The 22,504-nt window shown below is 38.3% G+C and overlaps 1 protein-coding gene across 4 annotated transcripts in view; it reads right to left on the reverse strand.

The window, feature by feature from the left end:
* LOC113058061 (uncharacterized) overlaps positions 1 to 22,504 on the reverse strand; it is a 39,084-nt gene that overhangs the window by 11,890 nt on the left and 4,690 nt on the right. The window contains exons 2-9 of one of the 4 annotated variants that reach the window (XM_026225734.1): positions 16,456 to 16,788; positions 16,079 to 16,312; positions 14,189 to 14,521; positions 13,840 to 14,082; positions 12,507 to 12,836; positions 10,413 to 10,646; positions 10,237 to 10,294; positions 9,192 to 10,147 (exon numbers count right to left, since the gene is read on the reverse strand). In XM_026225734.1, the coding sequence (XP_026081519.1) occupies positions 10,105 to 10,147; positions 10,237 to 10,294; positions 10,413 to 10,646; positions 12,507 to 12,836; positions 13,840 to 14,082; positions 14,189 to 14,521; positions 16,079 to 16,312; positions 16,456 to 16,788 (1,808 nt within the window). In that variant the 3' untranslated portion in view covers positions 9,192 to 10,104. Of the gene's footprint in view, positions 1 to 9,191; positions 10,148 to 10,236; positions 10,339 to 10,412; positions 10,647 to 12,506; positions 12,837 to 13,839; positions 14,083 to 14,188; positions 14,522 to 16,078; positions 16,313 to 16,455; positions 16,789 to 22,504 lie in introns of those variants that run through there. The other 3 variants (XM_026225733.1, XM_026225732.1, XM_026225731.1) reach the window with 3 other exon arrangements.

Consider the following 22,504-nt stretch of genomic DNA (forward strand, 5'->3'; position numbering starts at 1 on the left):
CACAGTGCTCATTCAATAAATGCACAGCTAAACAGATGAGTTTTGAGTCTATATTTAAATGTGACTAGTGTTTTAGCACATCTGATCTCTTCTGGAAGCTGATTCCAGCTGCGGGCAGCATAGTGACTAAAGGAGGACTCCCCTTGTTTTGTGGGAACCCCTTGGTATTTCTAACAGACTCGATCCTAATGATCTGAGTGCTCTGTTTGGCTTAAATTCAGTGTGCATATCTATTTCGGTCCTAGATCATTTAGTGACTTATATACGAGTAAAAGTACTTTAAAATCAATCCTAAATGTAACTGGAAGCCAGTGTAAGGACCTGAGGACTGGTGTGATATGCTCAGATTTTTCTGGTTCTAGTCAGAATCCTGGCAGCAGTGTTCTGGATGAGCTGCAGCTGTCTAATGGTCTTTTTGGGAAGGCCGGTGAGGAGCCCATTACAATAGTCCACCCTGCTGGTGATAAAGGAATGAACAAGTTTCTCCAAGTCTTGGCTGGAAACAAAACATCTAATTCTTGCAATGTTTTTTAAATGATAGTATGCTGATTTTGTTACTGCTTTGACATGACTACTGAAACTAAGGTCTGTCTCCAGCAGTGTTGGGTATAGTTACTTTGGAAAGTAGTTAGTTAGGATACTACGTTACCATCAATTAAAAGTAATCAGTTATGATACAGCGTTACCTATTCATAAAAGTAACGCGTTAGAGTACTCATGCGTTACCAAAAATTAAAAGCAGTTCGCAGCGGCTCACACATGACAGACACAGCCCCCGGCCCCTTTAAATGCACCTAAAAGTCGTGACTCCCGACAATGAATAACGTCAGTCATCCGACTAAATTAACACTGCAGGATAACAATAACAGGAAAGACAGTCAGCAATAGGCTATTCCACATGGCGTTTTATTTATTTATTATCACAGAACATATTATTAATCAAAATTCGCACGGTCGCACCTACCCAGCCCGGGTAGCCTAGGCTACTGTATATTATGAGCACCACAAGATAACTCCTGATTTTTCTTTAACTTTAAATAATGCAGTTATCAAAGTACAAGTATGCTTACTTGTAAACACAACCTTAAACAGGCTTGCAGATTTAAATCCATTTAGAAATGATGAACAACCAGCCAGCCAACGATCTAACAGAAATTAACAGCTGCCTGTCAAACAAAAATTATAACAAACCGACCGAATTAAATCCTTCACTGCCACACAGGCAAATGACAAATCGCTTAATAGCCGAACTAATTATTATTAAAGTGTCACTCAAAGAGTGTGCATTTTACCGTTATGTTCTTTTCTTTTTCGTTGACAAATTGAAAATAATGTGCGAACTTCCATAAACCAAACGCTGTCCTCTCTGCCATCTTGCCGGGAGTTCGAAAAAAAACCACACACACACAGGGTCAGGCGCAGGGCACAGACGTATCACAGCCATTGACTTTACGATCACAGAGCTTCGGCTCCGCTGATACATCCGCAGGTGGCACAGTAGACCTAGGCCTACTGTCTGACAAAAAGCAGGCTGCAGTCGGGATTTTCCTTTCCTTAAAATAACGGATTACTTTTTTAAAAAAATAACGAAGTTACTGATTACTTCCGCACGAAACTAACGCGTTAAGTTACACATTTCAGGAAAAAAGTAATTAGAGTACTCTAACGCGTTACTTGGTAACGCGTTACCCACAACACTGGTCTCCAGAATCACACCAAGTTTCCTGACTTGATTTTTAGTTGTTTGACCCCTAGAGTCAAGGTATGTGTTCATCTTGAGAACTTCATCTTTGTTTCCAAATGCAATGACTTCAGTTTTTTCCTTATTTAACTGAAGATAGTTCTTGCACATCCAACTATTAATTTCATCAATGCATTGGCAGAGGGGGTCAATGGGGCTGTAGTCATTTGGAGATAAGGCTAGGTAAATCTGGGTATCATCAGCATAGCTGGGATAGGCAATTTGGTTCTTTCTCATTATTTGACTAAGTGGGAGCATATACAGGCTAAACAAGAGCGGTGCTAGAATTGAGCCTTGTGGGACTCCGCATGTCATGGACGTCCACTTAGACTTATGCTCTCCTAGACTCACATAATAACCTCTCCCTTCTAAGTATGACCTGAACCATTTGAGTACCATCCCAGAAAGCCCGACCCAGTTTTCCAGTCTCTCTAGTAGTATGTTATGATCGACAGTGTCAAACGCAGCACTGAGATCTAGCAATACCAGCACCGATATTTTGAGTCACAATTTAAGCGAATATCATTTATTATCTTAATGAGTGCTGTCTCTGTGCTGTAATGTGGTCGAAAACCAGATTGAAAATTGTCCAGGTATCCATTTGAGTTTAAGTATTCGTTCAGCTGATTAAAAACTACCTTTTCTATGATTTTTCCTATAAAAGGAAGTTTAGATATTGGTCTAAAATTGCTTAAAATGGTGTTATCATGATTGCTCTTTTTAAGGAGTGGCTTAACAACTGCAGTTTTTAGGGAGTTTGGAAATGTCCCAGAAAGAAGTGAGGCATTCACCACTGAGATCTGCTTCTAAGCATTTAAGCACACTTTTGAAAAAAAGATGTGGGAAGTGTGTCAAGACAACAGGTTGACGATTTTAGGTGCTGAACTATGTCTTACAGAATGTTGCTATCAATTGCTTCAAAAATAGACATAGTATCTTTTTGATATTGTGGCCGAATCTGTCTGACCTCTGCATTACTTGAGGATGTGCTAATCGCCTTCCTGATATTGATGATCTTCTCAGAAAAAAAGGAAACAAACTCATTGCATTTGCTGTCTGATTTGAAAATGTGAAAATTTACGAGCGTGAATCTTTCGTGATTCGTGATCCCGCTCCGAACTCCCGAACTGATTCAAATGATTTGCGATCCCCAAACTGACTCAAATGATTCGCGAACCCGCATTGAACTCCCGAACTGACTCAAATGATTCGCGAACCTGCTACGAACTCCCGAACTGGTTCAAATGATTCGCGAACCCACTTTGAACTCCCGAACTGATTCAAATGATTTGCGATCCCCCAAACTGACTCAAATGATTCGCGAACCCGCATTGAACTCCCGAACTGACTCAAATGATTCGCGAACCTGCTACGAACTCCCGAACTGGTTCAAATGATTCGCGAACCCGCTCTGAACTCCCGAACTGATTCAAATGAATGGCGATCCCCAAACTGACTCAGATGATTCGCGAACCCCATAACTGACTCAAATGATTCGCGACCCCGCTCCGAACTCCCAAACTGACTCAAATGATTCGCGATCCCCATAACTGACTCAAATGATTCGCGATCCCGCTACAAACTCCCGAACTGATTCAAATGATTCGCGAACCCGCTTTGAACTCCCGAACTGACGCAAATGATTCGCGATCCCGCTCCGAACTCCTGAACTATAATGCACAATTGAATTAAATGTTTGATATTTATTAAAATAATCTGTAAATCATATGTAAATTATGCTACTTTTTCACATGGGCTCAAACGCAAATTAAAAGCTCAATAGCATTTGAGGACAAAGGCTTGCAATCATAAAACAATTGTAATGTGTTCATTTAGGTGTCAGCTACAATGCACATCTTATGCATTTTTAATATTTATTAAAATAAAGTAAAAATCATTTAGAAAAAAATGTTTATCACTTTCAGGCACATTCCTGTGAAAGGTTTTTTTTTTTAATGTTACGTTCCACCCAGTCTAGGATAGGGGAAAGCAACATTAAAGGAATAAAAAAGTAAACAACATAACTGTGATACAACAATTTATTTGATGTAACACAAACAAGGAAGTATTAAGTCTTCAGGAGTGGATGAAAATCCCAAAGAAAATACAATAAAAAAAAAATGCCTCTAACTATTGCGACCAAGTCTACACTTACCTTACAGAAATAAAAAGTAAATAAACAACAATATAATTCCCTTACTCCCTCTCTAGTTTTAAACAGGAGAAAATGATTCAAAAATAATAAAAAGAGGGCACCCACTCCCTAGAACTTCCCGTTTTTGGATGTATATATTGAAATTAGAAGACACGTTTCCACAATTGGTATCAAAATAAATACAGAAAGAAATGAGTGTCTATATCAATGTAACAATGTTGACAAGTTAACAGCAAGGCAAAGAATTAAATAGAAAGGTTTTAACACTGATTCACAACTGAACAACAGTAAAGATTAGAAACAACCAACTATTAGCTAAAGCCCCAAACAACAAAAGAACCACGCGTCCCTCTCCCTTGAGCGCGATGAGGCTTTTAAACTTCGACAAGACCACTCCCCAAATGAGCATCCTTCATCCCAGGAGATCACATTCACCTGGCTTTACCTGCACAGAAATAAAGGCATGGGGGGGGGGGGGGGCAACCACGACTGCCATCTAGTGGTTGGGAAGACATGTATACAAAATAAACTTAATCTGTAGAACGTAACACCCCCACCCTTAAATTACAAACCAGAGGTTTGTATATAATACAAGACAGTATACCCCTAAATTTCACCATCATAAACACGTGACAGAGCATCAGCAACAACATTTTCAACTCCTTTCTTATAATGAATGTCTAGATTGAACTCCTGTACCATGAGCGACCACCTCATCAAACGCTGGTTTGAGTTGGACATTTGTGACAAAAAAACCAAGGGATTGTGGTCCGTATACACCCTAATGGGATTACAGCTTCCACCAACATATACTTCAAAATGCTGAAGTGCCAGCAACAGAGATAGTGCTTCTTTCTCTATAGTACTATACTTTCTTTGACTCTTCGTAAACTTTTTAGAGAAGTAAGCAACAGGGTGTTCAATACCAGAGTCATCATCCTGCAGCAATACAGCTCCAGCTCCACAGGCACTGGCATCCACTTGCAACTTGAAAGGAAGTGAAAAGGTAGGAGCAGACAGCACTGGAGAATTACAAAGGAGTATCTTTGCAGAATTAAAGGCCTGTTCACATTCAGGTCCCCACACAAATTTTCTGGCCGTACTTAGCAGATCTGTTAGTGGGGATACCACCACTGAAAAATTCCTACAGAATCCACGGTAATATCCAGTCATCCCCAGAAAACGTCGGAGCTCTCTCTTGTTGGTTGGGGTGGGAAAATCAACAATGGCATTCACTTTGGCATCAACTGGCTTAACTTGCCCTTGTCCAATCACTTTACCAAGATAAGTGACCATAGCTTTAGCAAATTCACACTTCGCCAAGTTTAAGGTCAATGATGCTTCAGCTAACCTCTTGAAAACTAGTTCCAAGTTATTTACGTGATCCTCCCAAGACATTGAGTAGATAACCAAGTCGTCCAGATATACCTCACAATTGGGAACCCTGACAAAACTCTCTGCATGAGCCGTTGGAAAGTTGCTGAGGCATTTCTCATCCCGAATGCCATAATGGAATATTGCAGGAAGTTATCAGGTGTGACAAATGCAGAGATCTCAGAGGCCCGTGGGGTCAAGGGTACCTGCCAATACCCCTTTAGGAGATCAAGCTTGGTAATGTAACGAGCAGAGCCTACTCGATCTACACAATCCTCCATACGTGGCAGGGGGAAGGAATCTGGTTTTGTTATATTATTAACCCTACGGTAGTCAGTACAAAATCTTACAGTTGAGTCAGGTTTTGGAACTAAAATACAGGGTGAACTCCATGGGCTTTGACTGGGAAAGGCCAAACCATGATTTAACAAATATTCTACTTCCTTTCTCATTAATTCACGCTTCATTGGGTTGAGCCGATATGGGTGTTGCTTGATTGGCCTACACTCGCCCACATCGATATCGTGTTTCAACACTGTAGTCTGCGTTGGCACATCAGAAAATAAAGTATAATACTTGTGGACCAGATTTACAATGTCCTCACATTGTTCTTTAGGAAGATACCAGAGATATGATTTCAAATCACTCAAAATGGAGGAATTATTTAAGCGCATTGTCAGGCCATGAACATCACTATTGGCCAAGCCATCATTTACAGGATTATATACCACTTGCCTGACAATAGTGGACAAAACCGATACAGGTTTTGGTATTGACTCTGGAGATACCGACCTGGTCACGTAGGCTTTCAACATATTTATGTGACACAACCGGGTTTTTCTCTTACGGTCTGGGGTACTAATCACATAGTCTGTGTCACCAAGCTTTCTCTCAACAACATAGGGGCCCGAAAATTTGGCTTGCAAAGCTGAGCCAGGAAAAAAACTGCAAATTAACCATGGTTTTGTTACTTCAAATAATAATTTACAAAGTATTAATATACTGTAATATTTTGTTGCTGTTGTTGTTGTTGCTATAAAACAGACCTAAGCCATCAATAGCCTTTAAACGGCTTAAAATGCATTATATAAAAAAATGAGGCAATAATGATTGGTTAATAATAACACTGTTACAATACATAATGTAGGCAAATACAAAATAAAAAAAAATGATGTACATGTTATTACAAATGCCATGTAATTGCTACTGTTACACTTACAGGACGATCAAATCCTTGTTTAGGCTACTGACCAAACATTTATTTCAAATATTCACAAAATCTTTCATTTTTGGTCACCATCATCATATTTGAGGAAGGGGGGCACAACAATACAGTCCTGCTTAGGGCACCCATTTAGCCAGCAGCGGCCCTGAAGTGTTGTTATACACGTCTCTGGGAATGTGTGCTCTACTACACACACACACACACACACACACACACACACACACACGTATCGTATACACAGACAGAAACGGCAATGTCTTTACGACAACCTGTCAAAATAAAATCTCGGTATAACTTGAAGAAATTCAAACAGAAATATAGTACTATTGCACAGTAGAGTATGTTATATGTCAAGCAAACTTGATATGCTATACTTCCTATTAGCTAATAATAACAGTTAATTAAAAAACACAGAAACTCTGGTTACAACTCACCAAAATAAAAGTTTGGTCTAACTCAAAGAAATTATGTAAGAAATTGCTTAGTAAAATATACTTAAAAGATATACTAAAACATTTTAAAGGAATATCACACAAGTTTTCATAGAAGTTTGAATTTAAACTTGCCAAAACAATAACACCATATTTTTTAAGAACAATTTCTAAAAGTACATTTGTATTTGTGTTTATAATGTTTATTTATTTATTATTATTGTCATCTAATAAAACCTATGCTTCAGAGACCATATTCATATAACATCGAAGGCTAAATGTAGCTCTTGACTGGTTGAGTTAGATGATGATGAACACTAAACAGTAGAAAATCAGTTGAGTTTCCCCAGCTGGAAATGTCATTAGCTGTTAAAATCTTGTGTTTCTTATAATAAATTGACATATTGATAACACTGAACCCTCTATAATGACATGTGGATGCATACTGTATGTATTAGTGAGTGTGGTGGTGCTTATGGGGTATGGTCACTTATTCCTTATATGAACTGTTTCAAATTCAAGACATTGATTGCATGAGATTAAGTTTGTAAATGGCAGCCTGTGTCCTTTTGTAGTGTGCACATATATTTATCATCAATCTGTGATAACTGCCATTTGTTGCCACCCCTCAAAAACTCCTGCTCCCTTCTCACCACCCCATCAATATTTTTCTAGATCAGCCTCTGTTCAAGGGCGCCTAAGTTGTGGTATTTCCGGCTCAAGATTCGAACCCACAACCCTAGGGTTAGGAGTCAAACTCTTTAAGCACTAGGCCACGATTTCCTCCTAGTGGTACTTACTGCAGCGTGACAGATCCGCTCTAATGTGATCATCATGAGAAAGATGAGGAAGCGCGACTGACGTCAAAGTATTACTACAGGAATAATATAATTCTATAAAATAATGCAAGTCTCATAATGTTACACATTTCTTTGATTTTAGCGCCATCTGCAGGGGGAAACATGAGTTACAGTTATTATTCATTATTCAAGTTTTATATACAGAATGTTTTTTATTGTGTGCTTTTTTTTTTTTTTACTTAAAATGTTAATTGACTGTAAAAATTTTAATATAATAAACATTCAATAGGTTTGTGACTGCTGACTGAAATTATAGTGTCATTTCAAAGCATTATGTTTCCATAACTGACTCCATTTGTAAAAAAAAAAAAAAAAAAAAAAAAAGTTTATAAACAATCAGAAATCACCGGACTCCATATTACTGGGAGTCAAATCAAGAGCTTCACACAGATAAAACATTTAAACAGAAACTGTAAATGAAGAGAAATCAGACAGAATAAATTAAAGGAGCAAGAACAGAAATGTGGAAATACAATTTTGAATGAGTTTACAATTTGACAGATCTGATTTAGAGAAATAAAAGAGTTTGATCAAGGATTAACAGAAAGGGTTTAATTTAATGTAATAAAATACTCCTAGTCATTCAAAGCATAAAGCCAGAAATAAAACTGATACAAAAAAGAAATCAAGTCAAAAATACATCAACTGTACAAGAAATAAAAACATGTAAAGATCATTGTCTATCATGAAAGCTTCTTCTGTCTCCTGGTTTTATTCAGCAGGTGAAAGCTGGACTGATTCTGAAGTCATTTCTCACAGATGTGAAGATCTGCTGCTGCTCTCATGAATCTTCTGCTGTGTGTTCATGTCTCTAATAAAAAAACTCTGCTTGAATAACCTAGAACACTGTCTAAGACTTGATGGTTGCTCTGTCAATTCTTCGTCATCAGTTAGGAACCTAGGTGTGCTACTTGATCGCAACCTTTCCTTAGAAAGCAACGTTTCTAGCATTTGTAAAACTGCATTTTTCCATCTCAAAAATATATCTAAATTACGGCCTATGCTCTCAATGTCAAATGCAGAAATGTTAATCCATGCATTTATGACTTCAAGGTTAGATTATTGTAATGCTTTATTGGGTGGTTGTTCTGCACGCTTGGTAAACAAACTACAGCTAGTCCAAAATGCAGCAGCAAGAGTTCTTACTAGAACCAGGAAGTATGACCATATTAGCCCGGTCCTGTCCACACTGCACTGGCTCCCTATCAAACATCGTATAGATTTTAAAATATTGCTTATTACTTATAAAGCCCTGAATGGTTTAGCACCTCAGTATTTGAATGAGCTCCTTTTACATTATACTCCTCTACGTCCGCTACGTGATATTCCAATACCTAGAATATCAAAATCAACTGCGGGCGGCAGATCCTTTTCCTATTTGGCTCCTAAACTCTGGAATAACCTACCTAACATTGTTCGGGAGGCAGACACACTCTTGCAGTTTGCAGCATCATTCCAAAGATCAGCATCATTTCTCTAAAGTGCAGTCTCCAGAAGAGTCCAATCCCAGCAGAAGAGTGACGCTGCTTCAGATCGTCTGTGTTCTGGCTCTTAACAAGTTTTTTCATGGCACAAGGAGAAAATATCTTAAGAGTAAGTTTCCTCTTATCGGCGAAGATGCTGATGCTATTATTCTGCACCAAAATAAATCTAAAACAGACACTAGGAGAAATGGATAGAAGAAGAAGCAGAAGAATTAACATTAAATTTGTTGCAACAATAAATCATGTTGTTGTGATAAGAACTAATCAACTAGCTAGAATTTAACATGAAATCTAAATAGGCTAATAACCCTGGGAAATCAAGGCTGTCAACTGGAGGGAGAAAAATGTTGCTTATTATCACTGTGTGGGGAATCATCTGTTGACAAACAGTGGAGATTCTAACATTAAAAAGGAAAAATGACGAAACAAGATCCAAACCACATCAGGTATAATACTTAGTGGATTATATAAAATGGGTCACATGATGGTGCTAAAAGAAACATATGTCTTGGCAGTAGCAGGTTCCTGTACTTGCTTTGCAGCAGCAATAATCTACAACAGCATCAATAACAGAGGCAGCAATACAGCAGCAGCGTGACAGATACATTTCAACATGACCAATTACATTAACACTGCCATATCCATTACTATGCTACAATCTTTTGAGAGATGTCATGAAATAAATTATTTAAAATATACAGACAAATGTTAAAATGATGATTGAAATACATTATCCTACAAAAATAATTGTATTTAATCTCTTAATTTTATTCCTGTTCCTTGTTTTATTCAATTAACTCTCAGGAATCTTCTGCTGTGTGTTCATGTCGCTCTCTAAATCTTCTCATTCTCACTTTCTGATCTTCTTGTTTCTTTCCTAAAAGCATAATCATGATCATCATCACAATAATCACAATCTTAATTTTGCCTGTTAAATCTATAATGATGATGATAAATGTCTCTCACCTGACGTGTGTCTCATGTAGATGTGAAAAGTTCCTAACAGACCGAACAGAACCATCAGCTGAAGACACCAGACCAGAACAAACACCACAGACACTACATATACTGAACAACACAAACACATCAATCAATCAGTGTTGAGCAGTTGATTATCTATTTATTCACAGAAATGATCTCACCAGGACAGGGTTTGAGTCTAATGGTCTTCTGTGCGTGACTGACGTGGTTCTTCACGCTGCAGCTGATGTCTCCATCAGTTCTCTCATCCAGATCAATGCTGCTGTTTCCATCCATCAGTGGACCTCCATTCAGAGTCCAGTTGTAGAGGAGCTGATCCCCCTCAGAGGAGCAGGACACCCTCATCACCCCACTGGAGGAGCAGATGATTGACACATTTACTGAGCCAATAGGAGCTGGAGGGAGGGGCACATGACATTCACATGAGAATCTTGATCTTCCACACTACTCAAACTATTACTGGAGTCTGTAGTGTGTTTACAGTGTGCTACAGGAATAAAAACCTTCCCAGAGATTCAACTGATTCATCTGCACGAGAGTGAGATCTTTGGAGAACATGAGACTGGAATGAGTTAATATCTATTAAAATTACAAATGAAAAGTTTTTACTTGATCAAACTAATCAAATCAAAAACACTTGATCCAGCTAATAAAAGTCTTAAGGATTATTAGAAACTTCCAAGCGGGTGTGATTTGGAGCTAGTTGGAGCTAAACTCTGCAGACCTGTGGCCCTCTAGGAATTGAGTTTGAGACCACTGGTTTAGATTCTACTTGTCCGATTGCTACCATTTTGATTACTTAAATGGTGAGTCATCTCATTTATCACCAGTAAAATATGGAGTGCCACAAGGATCCGTTCTAGGTCCCCTTCTATTTTCAATATACATGTTGCCCCTTGGTAGTATTATTAGAAAATACGGCATTAGTTTCCACTGTTATGCTGATGATACTCAGCTATATATCTCATTGAGACCGGATTAAACTTCTCAATTATCTAAGCTAACAGAGTGTGTTAAAAATGTTAAAGTTTGGATGACCAATAATTTTCTCTTATTAAATTCGGATAAGACAGAGATATTAATTATTGGACCAAAAAACACTACACAGAATCTTGTAGATTACAATCTGCAACTAGACGGATGTACTGTTACTTCCTCTACAGTCAGAAATCTGGGTGTTATATTAGACAGCAATTTGTCTTTTGAAAATCATATTTCCAATGTTACAAAACTGCATTCTTCCAATCTTAAAAACATTGCCAAGCTACGAAACATGTTACCTGTTTCTGATGCAGAAAAGCTAGTTCATGCATTTATGACCTCTAGACTGGAATATTGTAATGCACTTCTAGGTGGTTGTCCTGCTTCGTCAATAAACAAGCTACAGGTAGTCCAAAATGCAGAAGCTAGAGTCCTTACAAGAGGACATATTACCCAAATTTTACAGTTTCTGCACTCGCTAACTATTAGGTTCCGTATCAGTTACAAATTATCATTACTTACCTATAAGGCTCTAAATGGTTTAGCTCCTGCGTACCTAACTAGCCTTATACCACGTTACAACCCATCACGCACCCTAATGTCACAAAACGCTGGGTTTTTGGTAGTTCCTAGGATAGCAAAGTCCACTAAAGGAGGTAGAGCTTTTTCACATTTGGCTCCCAAACTCTGGAATAGCCTTCCTGATAATGTTCAGGGTTCAGACACACTCTCTCTTTTTAAATCTATATTAAAACGCATCTCTTTCACCAAGCATTCGAATAATGCATCTCTTAATTTCTGAATGCAGTTGTATCTGATCAAATGCACATTCTTATTCTTTGGCTTGGGTTAAACTAATTAGTTTTACTTTGTTGGATCAGCAGCTATGCTAATGATGTCTCTATTTGTTTCTTTGTTTTGCCATGGGTAGGATTTACACAAGCTCCAGTCTGAATCCAGAACACCTGAGAAGAGATGATGCTGACCCTCAGAGAACTAACAGATATTGCTACAAGTGTGACTGCATCATATAATAATTGCTGTTAATAATGTTCATCATCTGGCTGACTACTACTTGTATTAATTTTTTCAAAAAAATCCTGTCATACGCGCTCAAACTGACAGTCACCAATTATAAGCAACTACTAAATATTGTAGAAACGTAATTTTCTGTAAAGTTGCTTTGTAACAGTTTGTATTGTAAAAAGTGCTATACAAATATACTTGAATTGAATTAATTGAATTGAATGAGTCTGATGAGAGAGTTTCTGTACCTTCAACAATCACTTGAAGATCTCTAGATGTTTCTGTTCCGTCAGAGTGAGAGAGTGTTAATGTGTAATTCCCAGAATCTGCTCTGATCACACGATTTATTATCAGAGTCCCATTAATGACTGTCAATTCAGTTCTGTTATTATTAAGATCACATTCCTTTATCCTGCCTTGTTTTACTCTACAAACTGGATCATCTTGAGTGTTGTATATCTTCTTACGTATCTTCAGGTCATATTCTATAGCATTCAGCACCATCGGCAGATGGAGTTTGTCTCCCAGAGCTGTGTAACAGGGATCTGTTTGATTAAAACTGCAGAACCGAACTGGACCTGAAGAACAAAACACCCAACAGACACACACACACACACACACACACACAGTGAGATCCACATTCAGTAAAATTAAAATAACAATTCATTAATTCCATTATTCTATTTCAATATTTAAATTATGACATATTTTTACATCAAAGTAGGCTTATTTTTTTTATTCATTAACCAACATAATTTATTGAATCATGATTATTATTACTGTTTATTAAGTATTATTGTCCAGTAAATAATATTTTATATACAAAAAATAATAGAAACAATAGAAATAATAATTTTATTAAGTTATTAAGAAGTGGTGTGTGTGTTAGTGCTGGCTATCTTTTTTTCATGCAGACTACGAGGCTTGTGTCCCACTACAATTAGCTGCATCTCAACTCAATTCAGTTCAGCACATTTGAAGGCCAATTGCGTTACCTCAGCGTGATAAATGCTGTCCCAATTCGAAGGCTAAAAACGATAAAAATAAATAGATAGATAGATAAATAGATAGATAGATAGATAGATAGATAGATAGATAGATAGATAGATAGATAGATAGATAGATAGATAGATAGATAGATAGATAGATAAAGCAAATCAAATGTTGGGCTGATATCTTACAAAGATGATATATAGTTTATACTCATTATTATGTACATAAATAGACCATGGTAAACATATTTAGATTACTTTGAACCCTGTTTTGTTTTTAGGCAGTTGAATATAACTTTTAAAACTGTCCAGTGCAAATGCCACTGCTGCTCATCATGCAGTTGTCTCAGTTGCAACAAGAACAGTCCTCTGTAGGCTAGACCATCCCTTTTAACAATGCTAGGTCCAGCCTTTGTGGCCTTCAAAGGATGCAGCCTTTAAATTGTGACAGCTTTTGAGTTTTTTGATTTCTTCTTCTTCTTCTTCTTCTTATTATTATTATTATTATTATTAATTTAAATCATGATATTAGATATTTTGGTAGCCACATTATTCATGGTTGATATCTAATTCACAGAAATGATCTCACCAGGACAGGGTTTGAGTCTAATGGTCTTCTGTGCGTGACTGAAGTGGTTCTTCACACTGCAGCTGATGTCTCCATCAGTTCCCTCATTTAGCTGAATGGTGGTGTTTCCATTCATTGGTCCTTGTTCTAGTATTTCTCCATTCAGAGTCCAGTTGTAAAGGAGCTGATCCCCGTCAGATGAGCAGAACACTGACCTCTGATTGGAGGAGCAGTTGATTGTCACTTCCACTGAGCCAATAGGAGCTGGAGGGAGAGTCACATCAGTCACATGACACAGATTAATTTGCATGAGAGTGAGGTCTTTTGAGAACATGTGATTGGAATGAGTCTCATAAGAGAGTTTCTGTACCTTCTATATTAATAAGTAGATGCTTTTTAAATGTTCTTGAGCCATCCGAGTGATAGAACTCTAATCTGTAATTTCCTGAATCTGCTCTGATCACACGGTTTATTATCAGAGTCCCATTATCAAAGATGAACTCAGATCTGTTTCTTATGGATTCATGTTTTTTCTCTTCTTTGTTCTTTATTCTAAAAACTTCCAGTTCTCTGCTATCCATTAACATCTTATACAAATGCAGCTCTTGATCTCGAGCGTCCCGCACCAGCAGTAGATTGAGTTTGTCTCCCACAGCTGCGTAACAGGAATCTGATTGATTAAAACTGCAAAAACGATCTGGACCTGAATGACAAAACACAAAACACTATTCAGGCAGTAGCCCATTTGGCTATTAATTTATAACTGGCCATTCACAACTTTACAAACCATCACAAAAATATCAGAAAAAAATCAATGCTTAGATTAAATTTTATTTAGTAAATCTTCTAAAATGACCACTAAATTTTACAAAAGTAGATTATTAATGGTCATACCATAAAAACCACAAAGTAGAAATAAAAACAACATATTAATAAAACATCAACTATATTGTTATAACTAACAAATATATTTCACTCTACAATCAATGTTTACATTTAAACACACTTAAAAAAGTTGAATAAATCAATAGGCTCCTATGTAGCCTATAGCCTAACCGTTTTCTTCAACCGGTTTATTGAACCGAACTGTCCAAAAGAACTGGTTCACGGAAAATAACGGAACTTCCTATCACTACTGGTGACCAAAATCAATAAATATTTTTTTGTGGCACCGAACCCCCAGTTGCTCCCCGGGCACCAAATTGCTGCCCGCTGCTCTGGGTGCACATGGATGGGTTAAATACAGAGCACAAATCCAGAGTATGGGACACTTGGCTGCATGTCACATCACTTTCATTTTAAAAGAAGCTGCTAAAGACACACCACTTCTGTAAACTGCTTATTTGATCTGCTGGTTTCATCTGGTCAGAGGAGAACTGCCCCCCCGACTGAGCCTGGTTTCTCCCAAGGTTTGTTTTTTGGCCCCTTGCCACTGTGTCCTCTGTCTTACTTAGTTAGATACACTTAATATCCAGTGATATCACCGACCTGATTTCACAGATACTATTTAAACTGGACTAAGCTGGATGATGAACTGCCTTTAAAGTGCTTTGAAACTATCTTTCTTGTTAAAAGCTCTATATAAATAAAGGACTTGCCTTAGGACATTGTGCCCATAGAGCATAGTATAGTTGGTGTGTAACTACATGTAAACAAAGTTGATTTCATTAAAAAAAAAAAAAAAAACACTGACTGCTTTACTGTGTGAAACACTTAAATGTTAACTGTTATAGATATAGATATAGTTATAGATGTTATAGATGCCATATGCATACTAGACCATGTTTCTTGTGTGAAATTGAAATTACTGTAATACTTGAACTGTATAGCAATTACAAGCTGAATGTGCTTCTATGTTGAATTTGTTTCCCTTACAGCAGGTGAGAACAATTAATCATTTGCCTGTTAATAAAGAGAGCCAGTTACTTCATTCCTGAATTTCCCATTTGAATGAATCGAATGAATAAATGAATAAATGAATAAATGAAAATCCTATTCATTAAGATACTTACTGCCACCTTCTGGCTGTTTTAGTTTTTAATTTAGAGTATAATATCTATAAAATAAACATTTTTATATTTCCATAATAATAATAATAATAATAATAATAATAATACATACTTACATAAATACAATATTAAAGGGCCAATTCACCTAGTATATCGTGACTCTTACATGTCATACACCAGCACAACTGTTTACTCATTTTAACTATAGTCCTATGACATTGATATCTGTAGATTCACAGAAATTATCTCACCAGGACAGGGTTGGAGTCTAATGGTCTTCTGTGTGTGACTGACATGGTTCTTCACGCTGCAGCTGATGTTTCCATCAGTTTCTTCATCCAGATCAATGCTGCTGTTTCCATCCATCAGTGGACCTCCATTCAGAGTCCAGTTGTAGAGGAGCTGATCCCCCTCAGAGGAGCAGGACACCCTCATCACCCCACTGGAGGAGCAGATGATTGACACATTCACTGAGCCAATAGGAGCTGGAGGGAAGGACGCATGACAGTCACATGACGAACACAGTAGAATCTTGATCTTCTACACTATTCATACTGTTATTGGAGTCTGTAGTGTGTTTACAGTTTGCTACAGGAATGATGAGAGTCTGGTGAGAGAGTTTCTGTACCTTCAACAATCACTTGAAGATCTCTAGATGTTTCTCTGCCGTCTGAGTCAGTGAGAGTTAATGTGTAATTCCCAGAATCTGATCTGATCACACGCTTTATTAACACAGTCCCATTAATGACTGTCACTTCAGTTCTGTTATTATAAAGATCACATTCCTTCTTGTTGCTATATTTTACTCTACAGATTTGATCAACTTTTTTGTTGTTGTCTATTCTCTTTTTTAACTTCAGGTCATATTCACTAGCGTCCCGCACCATCACCAGATTGAGTTTGTCTCCCAGAGCTGTGTAACAGGGATCTGATTGATTAAAGCTGCAATTCCACTCCACACCTGAAGAACAAAACACACAGACAAAGACAATAAAATGTACCATTATCTAAAGACGTCATTGAATAAAATCAAGTGAAAAAAATCAAGATGGTGCCATTGCATTTGGTCAGCATTCTGTCAGTCCTTCGAATATGGATTCTGTTCAGAATTTCTGTCTTTCTGTGATTGAGATGTGGCCAACAACCTTTTAACAACTGATTGACAAATGCTTCTAGATATTGGGACTTGAGATGAATATTCCAGAGCACATGTGTCGGTGGCCTTTTGCCACTATTTGCAAGAATCGCAGTTGAAGACGTAGTAAGCGAGGAGGTACTGCTATCAGACTGAAAGCTGGAATGAATATCTTCGCCTGCTTTTCAGCTCGGCATGCAGGTGAGGTACCTTTTTGCCGTCATTGGATTCAGCCTATGGTGAGGGTGGAGTGCACCCTCAGTTTTAGGTGACCTGAGAGTGATCCACTGCCAATTTGGATGTCATTACTCAATGTGCAGTCATTGGTAAATATAAATACAGTCATTGCCAAAAATATCAGCATCCTTGGTAAATATAATCGAAGAAGACTGTGAAAATTAATCTGCATTGTTATTCCTTTTGATCTTTTATCAAAAAAATTCACAAAAAAAAAGAATTTGAAAATAGTTTTATTGGATAATAATTCAAAATGGGGAGAAAAATCATTATGAAATAAACGTTTTTCTCCAATACACATTGGCCACAATTAACGCCACTCTTTTATTCAATACTTTTTTTTTAACCTTCATTTGACAGCTCAAAATGTTCTCCTATAATGCCTGATGAGTTTAGAGAATACCTGTTATGTCCACAGGGACGTATATTTATTATTTTTAATACCATTAATGTTCTTGAATTTGTTTCATTGTTGTTTATAGTTGTGGGTTGTCAGTTCAGACTCTCCCTGAAGACACACTTCTCCCCTGTTCCAGACTGAACCTTGTGCTAGCTTTTTTTGCAGAGATGATAGTTGTGTTCAGCAATGTCTAATTTTTGTTTCTGCATGGACTGTTAATGGATATTATTCCAGGTTGTGATTGAGCAAAAGGTATTGTGGCTCTTTTGTCCCAAGTGATTTTAAATACTAGTCTCTTTGCTAAGAGAGATGCTGTACGGAGAGAGTGTCTCTTACTTTTTCTGTTTCTTCTGTTTTTTTTATAGCAAGGGAGGTTAGGGGAGTTGGCTGTTTCATTTCTTTTCTTTTCTTTTCTTTAAGGTTAGTAAGAGTTCTTTCTTAAATTAGTTAGTGGACTTTTGTTTGTTATTTAGGCCTTAACCTCCTCTGAGCCTTTGCTCCCATTTATATTGTATTTTTTTCCTGTCTTATTTTTGTATATATATATATATATCAATGGGTGTCCTCTTCACACTTTGTTCCCCTTCGGGGAATGTAACACACCTGACAATAGACCATTCCTTCATCCAGAATCACTCCAGACCCTTGAGATTCCCAGCTCCATGTTGGTGCTTCTCCTCTTCAGTTCTCCACAGTCATTTTCTGTAGGGTTCAGGTCAGAGGACTAGAATGGCCATAGCAGAAGCTTAATTTTTGTGTTTTTGAGGTTTGTGTTTGGATTATTGTCCCGTTGGAAGATTTAAACATGATCCATTATAAGATTTCTAACAGAGTGAGCCACATTATATATGTATGTATATATATGGTTATACCGCTTCCAATGGGTTTATTGTTCACTGCTTTTACTTCAATAGGTGGGTCACATGGTAGGACGGGGATGTGGTATGTATTAACAAGGTCCCGATGAATGAGGTTTAGTGCCGAGCCAGAGTCAATCAGTGCTGAGGACTCAAACGAGTTGTTTCCAGTAGTTATCTTAACCATGGTAGTGAGATTTTTAATATTGTGCTTGGAAACACTCACCCGACCGTTCTCTGTGTAGTCCCTCCGGGCTTTGAGTGGACATATTGCGTTGTGGTGAGCTGCACTACCGCAGTAGAAACATAATTTCTGGGTGAATCTTCTGGATCTCTCTTCAGATGACAGCCTGGTAACTCCTAGTTGCATGGGCTCAGATTTGACAGGATCATTAACAGGACATGATTCAAACATCTGTGTAGTTAGCGAGATAGGCATGACATTCGTAGACTTGGATTGAGGGCGGTGAGTGTGGATGAGGTTATCAATCCTGATAGCCAACGTGACGTACTCAGAAAAGGAATAGTCCTCACCTTTGCAAGCGAGCTCTGCCTGTAGCTCCAGACTTAAGCTGCAACGAAACATGGCCTTAAGTGCAACGTCATTCCATCCACTCTGAGCAGCGATTGTACTGAACTCAATAGCATGGTCGGCGGCCAATTTGCGGCCTTGAGTGAGTTGTATCAGCCGAGTGTAAACATCCTTGCCCCCCACTGGGTATTCAAACACATCCCTAAGTTGTTTTATGAAATAGAGAAAAGATGTTTGTAACATACGGTCGGTTTCCCAAACTGCTGTGGCCCACTCAATCACTTTGCCAGTTAGCAATGACATGAGGAATGCACACTTCTTCTCATCTGAGTCAAAGCTATCCTCTTGATACATGAAAAAGATTTAAACTTGCCGAATGAAACCCTTGCATTGTTCTGCAGAACCATTGAATTTATAAGGAAGAGCAAAAAGTAACCTTTGCGGGCTTGGGTGGTGGTAGCGATCGTAGATACTGTGTGAGATAGTCGTTAGCCACTTGAGCTTTAGCCAGTTGGTCACGGTACTGCTCTGATAAGCCAACGCGGCCTGTAGATCTGTTACCTCTGCTGGATTCTCCGGTGGCGAAGTATTATGTAAGGACGCGGAGGCGGCGTTAGAATCCATGTGCAGTTTATTAACATCCACAGCAGACATATCCAAACAGTAGGCAGAGAATCGTAATCGTAGAAGGCAGAGAATCATACACACATAGGCAGTCCAATCCAAACAACAAGACAGTGGGCAAATCCAAAGACAGAGACGGGTAAACCAGGCAAATATCATACACAAGAAGGCAAGCTATGGCAATGGGAAAAACGCTCGGTAAGGCAGACAGGCTGTCAATAATTCGCAACGTGACAGTGGTGGCGGCCATGCTTATATATAGCACAAACAGGAAATACAGGTGAAGCAGAGGGAGCGGATCACAGTCAGTACTCGGGAGAGGGCTCCCTCTGCTGGCGTGGCATTACAGTGATCTGTAGTTTAGTTTAAAGATGAATTATTGTGCACCTATAGCAAGAACTCCTCGCTTTAATAAAAATAACATGTCAAAGGAAAATTATGTTAATTGTTCATGAAATTATGCAATTATATTGTTTGTAAAATTGTAATTTCAGTATTAATCTCCTTTAATCTCGCCTTTAATGCGAGTGTAATATTAAATGTAAATGTATATATTGACATGAAAACAGACTTTAAAATCATTGTTTTCTTCATTAATTTTCCCACTCCATGAAAAAAGTTTGTACGTATGGTTTATAATGTCTGTACATATTTACAGCAAGTTTATTTTTTATAAATCCTGATATGGTAAATGGACTGCATTAATATAGCGCTTTCAACAGACCACATGGCCATCCAAAGCGCTTTACAATTTGCCTCACAATCACCCATTCACACACCGACTGCGGTGTCAGCCATTCAAGGCGCCATCCAGCTCGTCGGGTTAGGTGTCTTGCTCAAGGACACCTCGACACTTGGTCAGGTGGAGCCGGGGATTGAACCACCAACCTTCCAGTTTATAGACAACCTTCAGGAACCACTGAGCCACTGCCGCCCGCCGATATGTGTGTAAAACATTGCATACTCAATTTCTATAAATTCTATAAATGAGACCCCAGATACTTTGAAGTGTATTTTAAAGTGCCAAGTATTAAATGTAGTATTACAAGTACAAGTATTACATCTCTTCTAGGGAAGTCGTGGCCTAATGGTTAGAGAGTTGGACTCCCAATCGAAGGGTTGTGAGTTCTAGTCTCAGGCTGGATGGAATTGTAGGTGGGGGGTGTGCATGAACAGCGCTCTCTCCACCTTCAATACCACGACTTAGGTGCCCTTAAGCAAGGCATGTGATAAATGCAGGGAAATAGTTAGGCTGACAGAGAAGATTTCAGAATTAGAGACATGCATCCAAACTTTAATTGAGGACAGTAAGAATGTTATGGCTCTAGATACGGCTTTGGATGCGTCTAGCTCAGGGATTCCTGTACATTATTCGGTTCCAGAAACAGAGCCCCTGCAGCAGGGCAACTGGGTGACGGTGAGGCAGCGTAGTCATGGGTCAAAACACCGCTCTTCTGTTACTATCAAAATATTAAACAGGTTCTCCCCACTCAGTGATTCACACACTGAGAAACCTGATGAAAGTGCTCTAGTTATTGGTGATTCTGTTGTATGGAACGTGAATATAGAGACACCAGCCACCATAGTCAAATGTTTACCGGGAGCCAGAGCGCCTGACATCTTGGCAAATTTAAAAGTGCTGGCTAATGCTGAACGTAAATAGAGTAAGATTGTTATTCATGCCGGCGCTAATGATGTTCGTCTTCGCCAGTCGGAGATTACTAAAAATAACTTTAAAGAGGTGTGTGAACTTGCAAGCACGATGTCAGACACTGTAATATGCTCTGGTCCCCTCCCTGCTTACCGTGGTGACGAGATGCATAGCAGATTGTCATCACTCAATGGCTGGATGTCTAAGTGGTGCCCACAGCATAACATAGGTTTCATAGACAATTGGACGAGCTTTTGGGGCAGACCTGACCTGTTTAAAAGAGATGGTCTTCATCCCTCCTGGGGTGGCGCCACTCTTCTCTCTAGAAATATGGCAAATAGTCTTAGTGTTTATACTTGACTAACTGGGGCCCAGGTCAGGAAGCAGACAGACTGGCTAAACCGACCGTCTGCTAGCTGCCTCCCGTCACAGAGGTCAGTTAATTCTCAGCACATAGAGACTCTTTCACCTAGATATCACACTATATAGACTGTGTCTGTTCCACGAACTAGAAAATACAAAAAACGTCCAAACCAAGTTAAGATTAACAATTTAATTGAGGTTCAACAAATAAAAAACAGATGCAATATGGATAAACAAATGATAAAGCTTGGCTTATTGAATATCAGATCCCTTTCTACAAAAACACTTTTTGTAAATAATATGATCACTAATCATAATATAGATGTGCTCTGTTTGACAGAAACCTGGCTAAAACCTGATGATTACATTATTTTAAATGAGTCCAACCCGAAGATTACTGTTATAAACATGAGCCTCATCTAAAATGCAAAGGGGGAGGTGTTGCTTTAATTTATAATAACGTTTTCAGGATTTCTCAGAAGGCAGGCTTAAGTATAACTCATTTGAAGTAATGGGGCTTCATATAACATTATCCAGAGAAACAAATGTTAATGATAAATCCCCTGTTATGTTTGTACTGGCTACTGTATACAGGCCACCATACATACTTTATTAAAGAGTTTGGTGATTTTACGTCTGAGTTAGTTCTGGCTGCAGATAAAGTTTTAATAGTTGGTGATTTTAACATCCATGTTGATAATGAAAAAAGTGAAATTGACGTGACATTCAGCCAAGTATGGTGACCCATACTCAGAATTTGAGCTCTACATTTAACCCATCCGAAGTGCACACGCACAGAGCAGTGAACACACACACACTGTGAACACACACCCGGAGCAGTGGGCAGCCATTTATGCTGCGGCGCCCGGGGAGCAGTT

This window comes from Carassius auratus, chromosome 39 (assembly GCF_003368295.1).
Source record: "Carassius auratus strain Wakin chromosome 39, ASM336829v1, whole genome shotgun sequence".
Taxonomy (NCBI): Eukaryota; Metazoa; Chordata; class Actinopteri; order Cypriniformes; family Cyprinidae; genus Carassius; species Carassius auratus.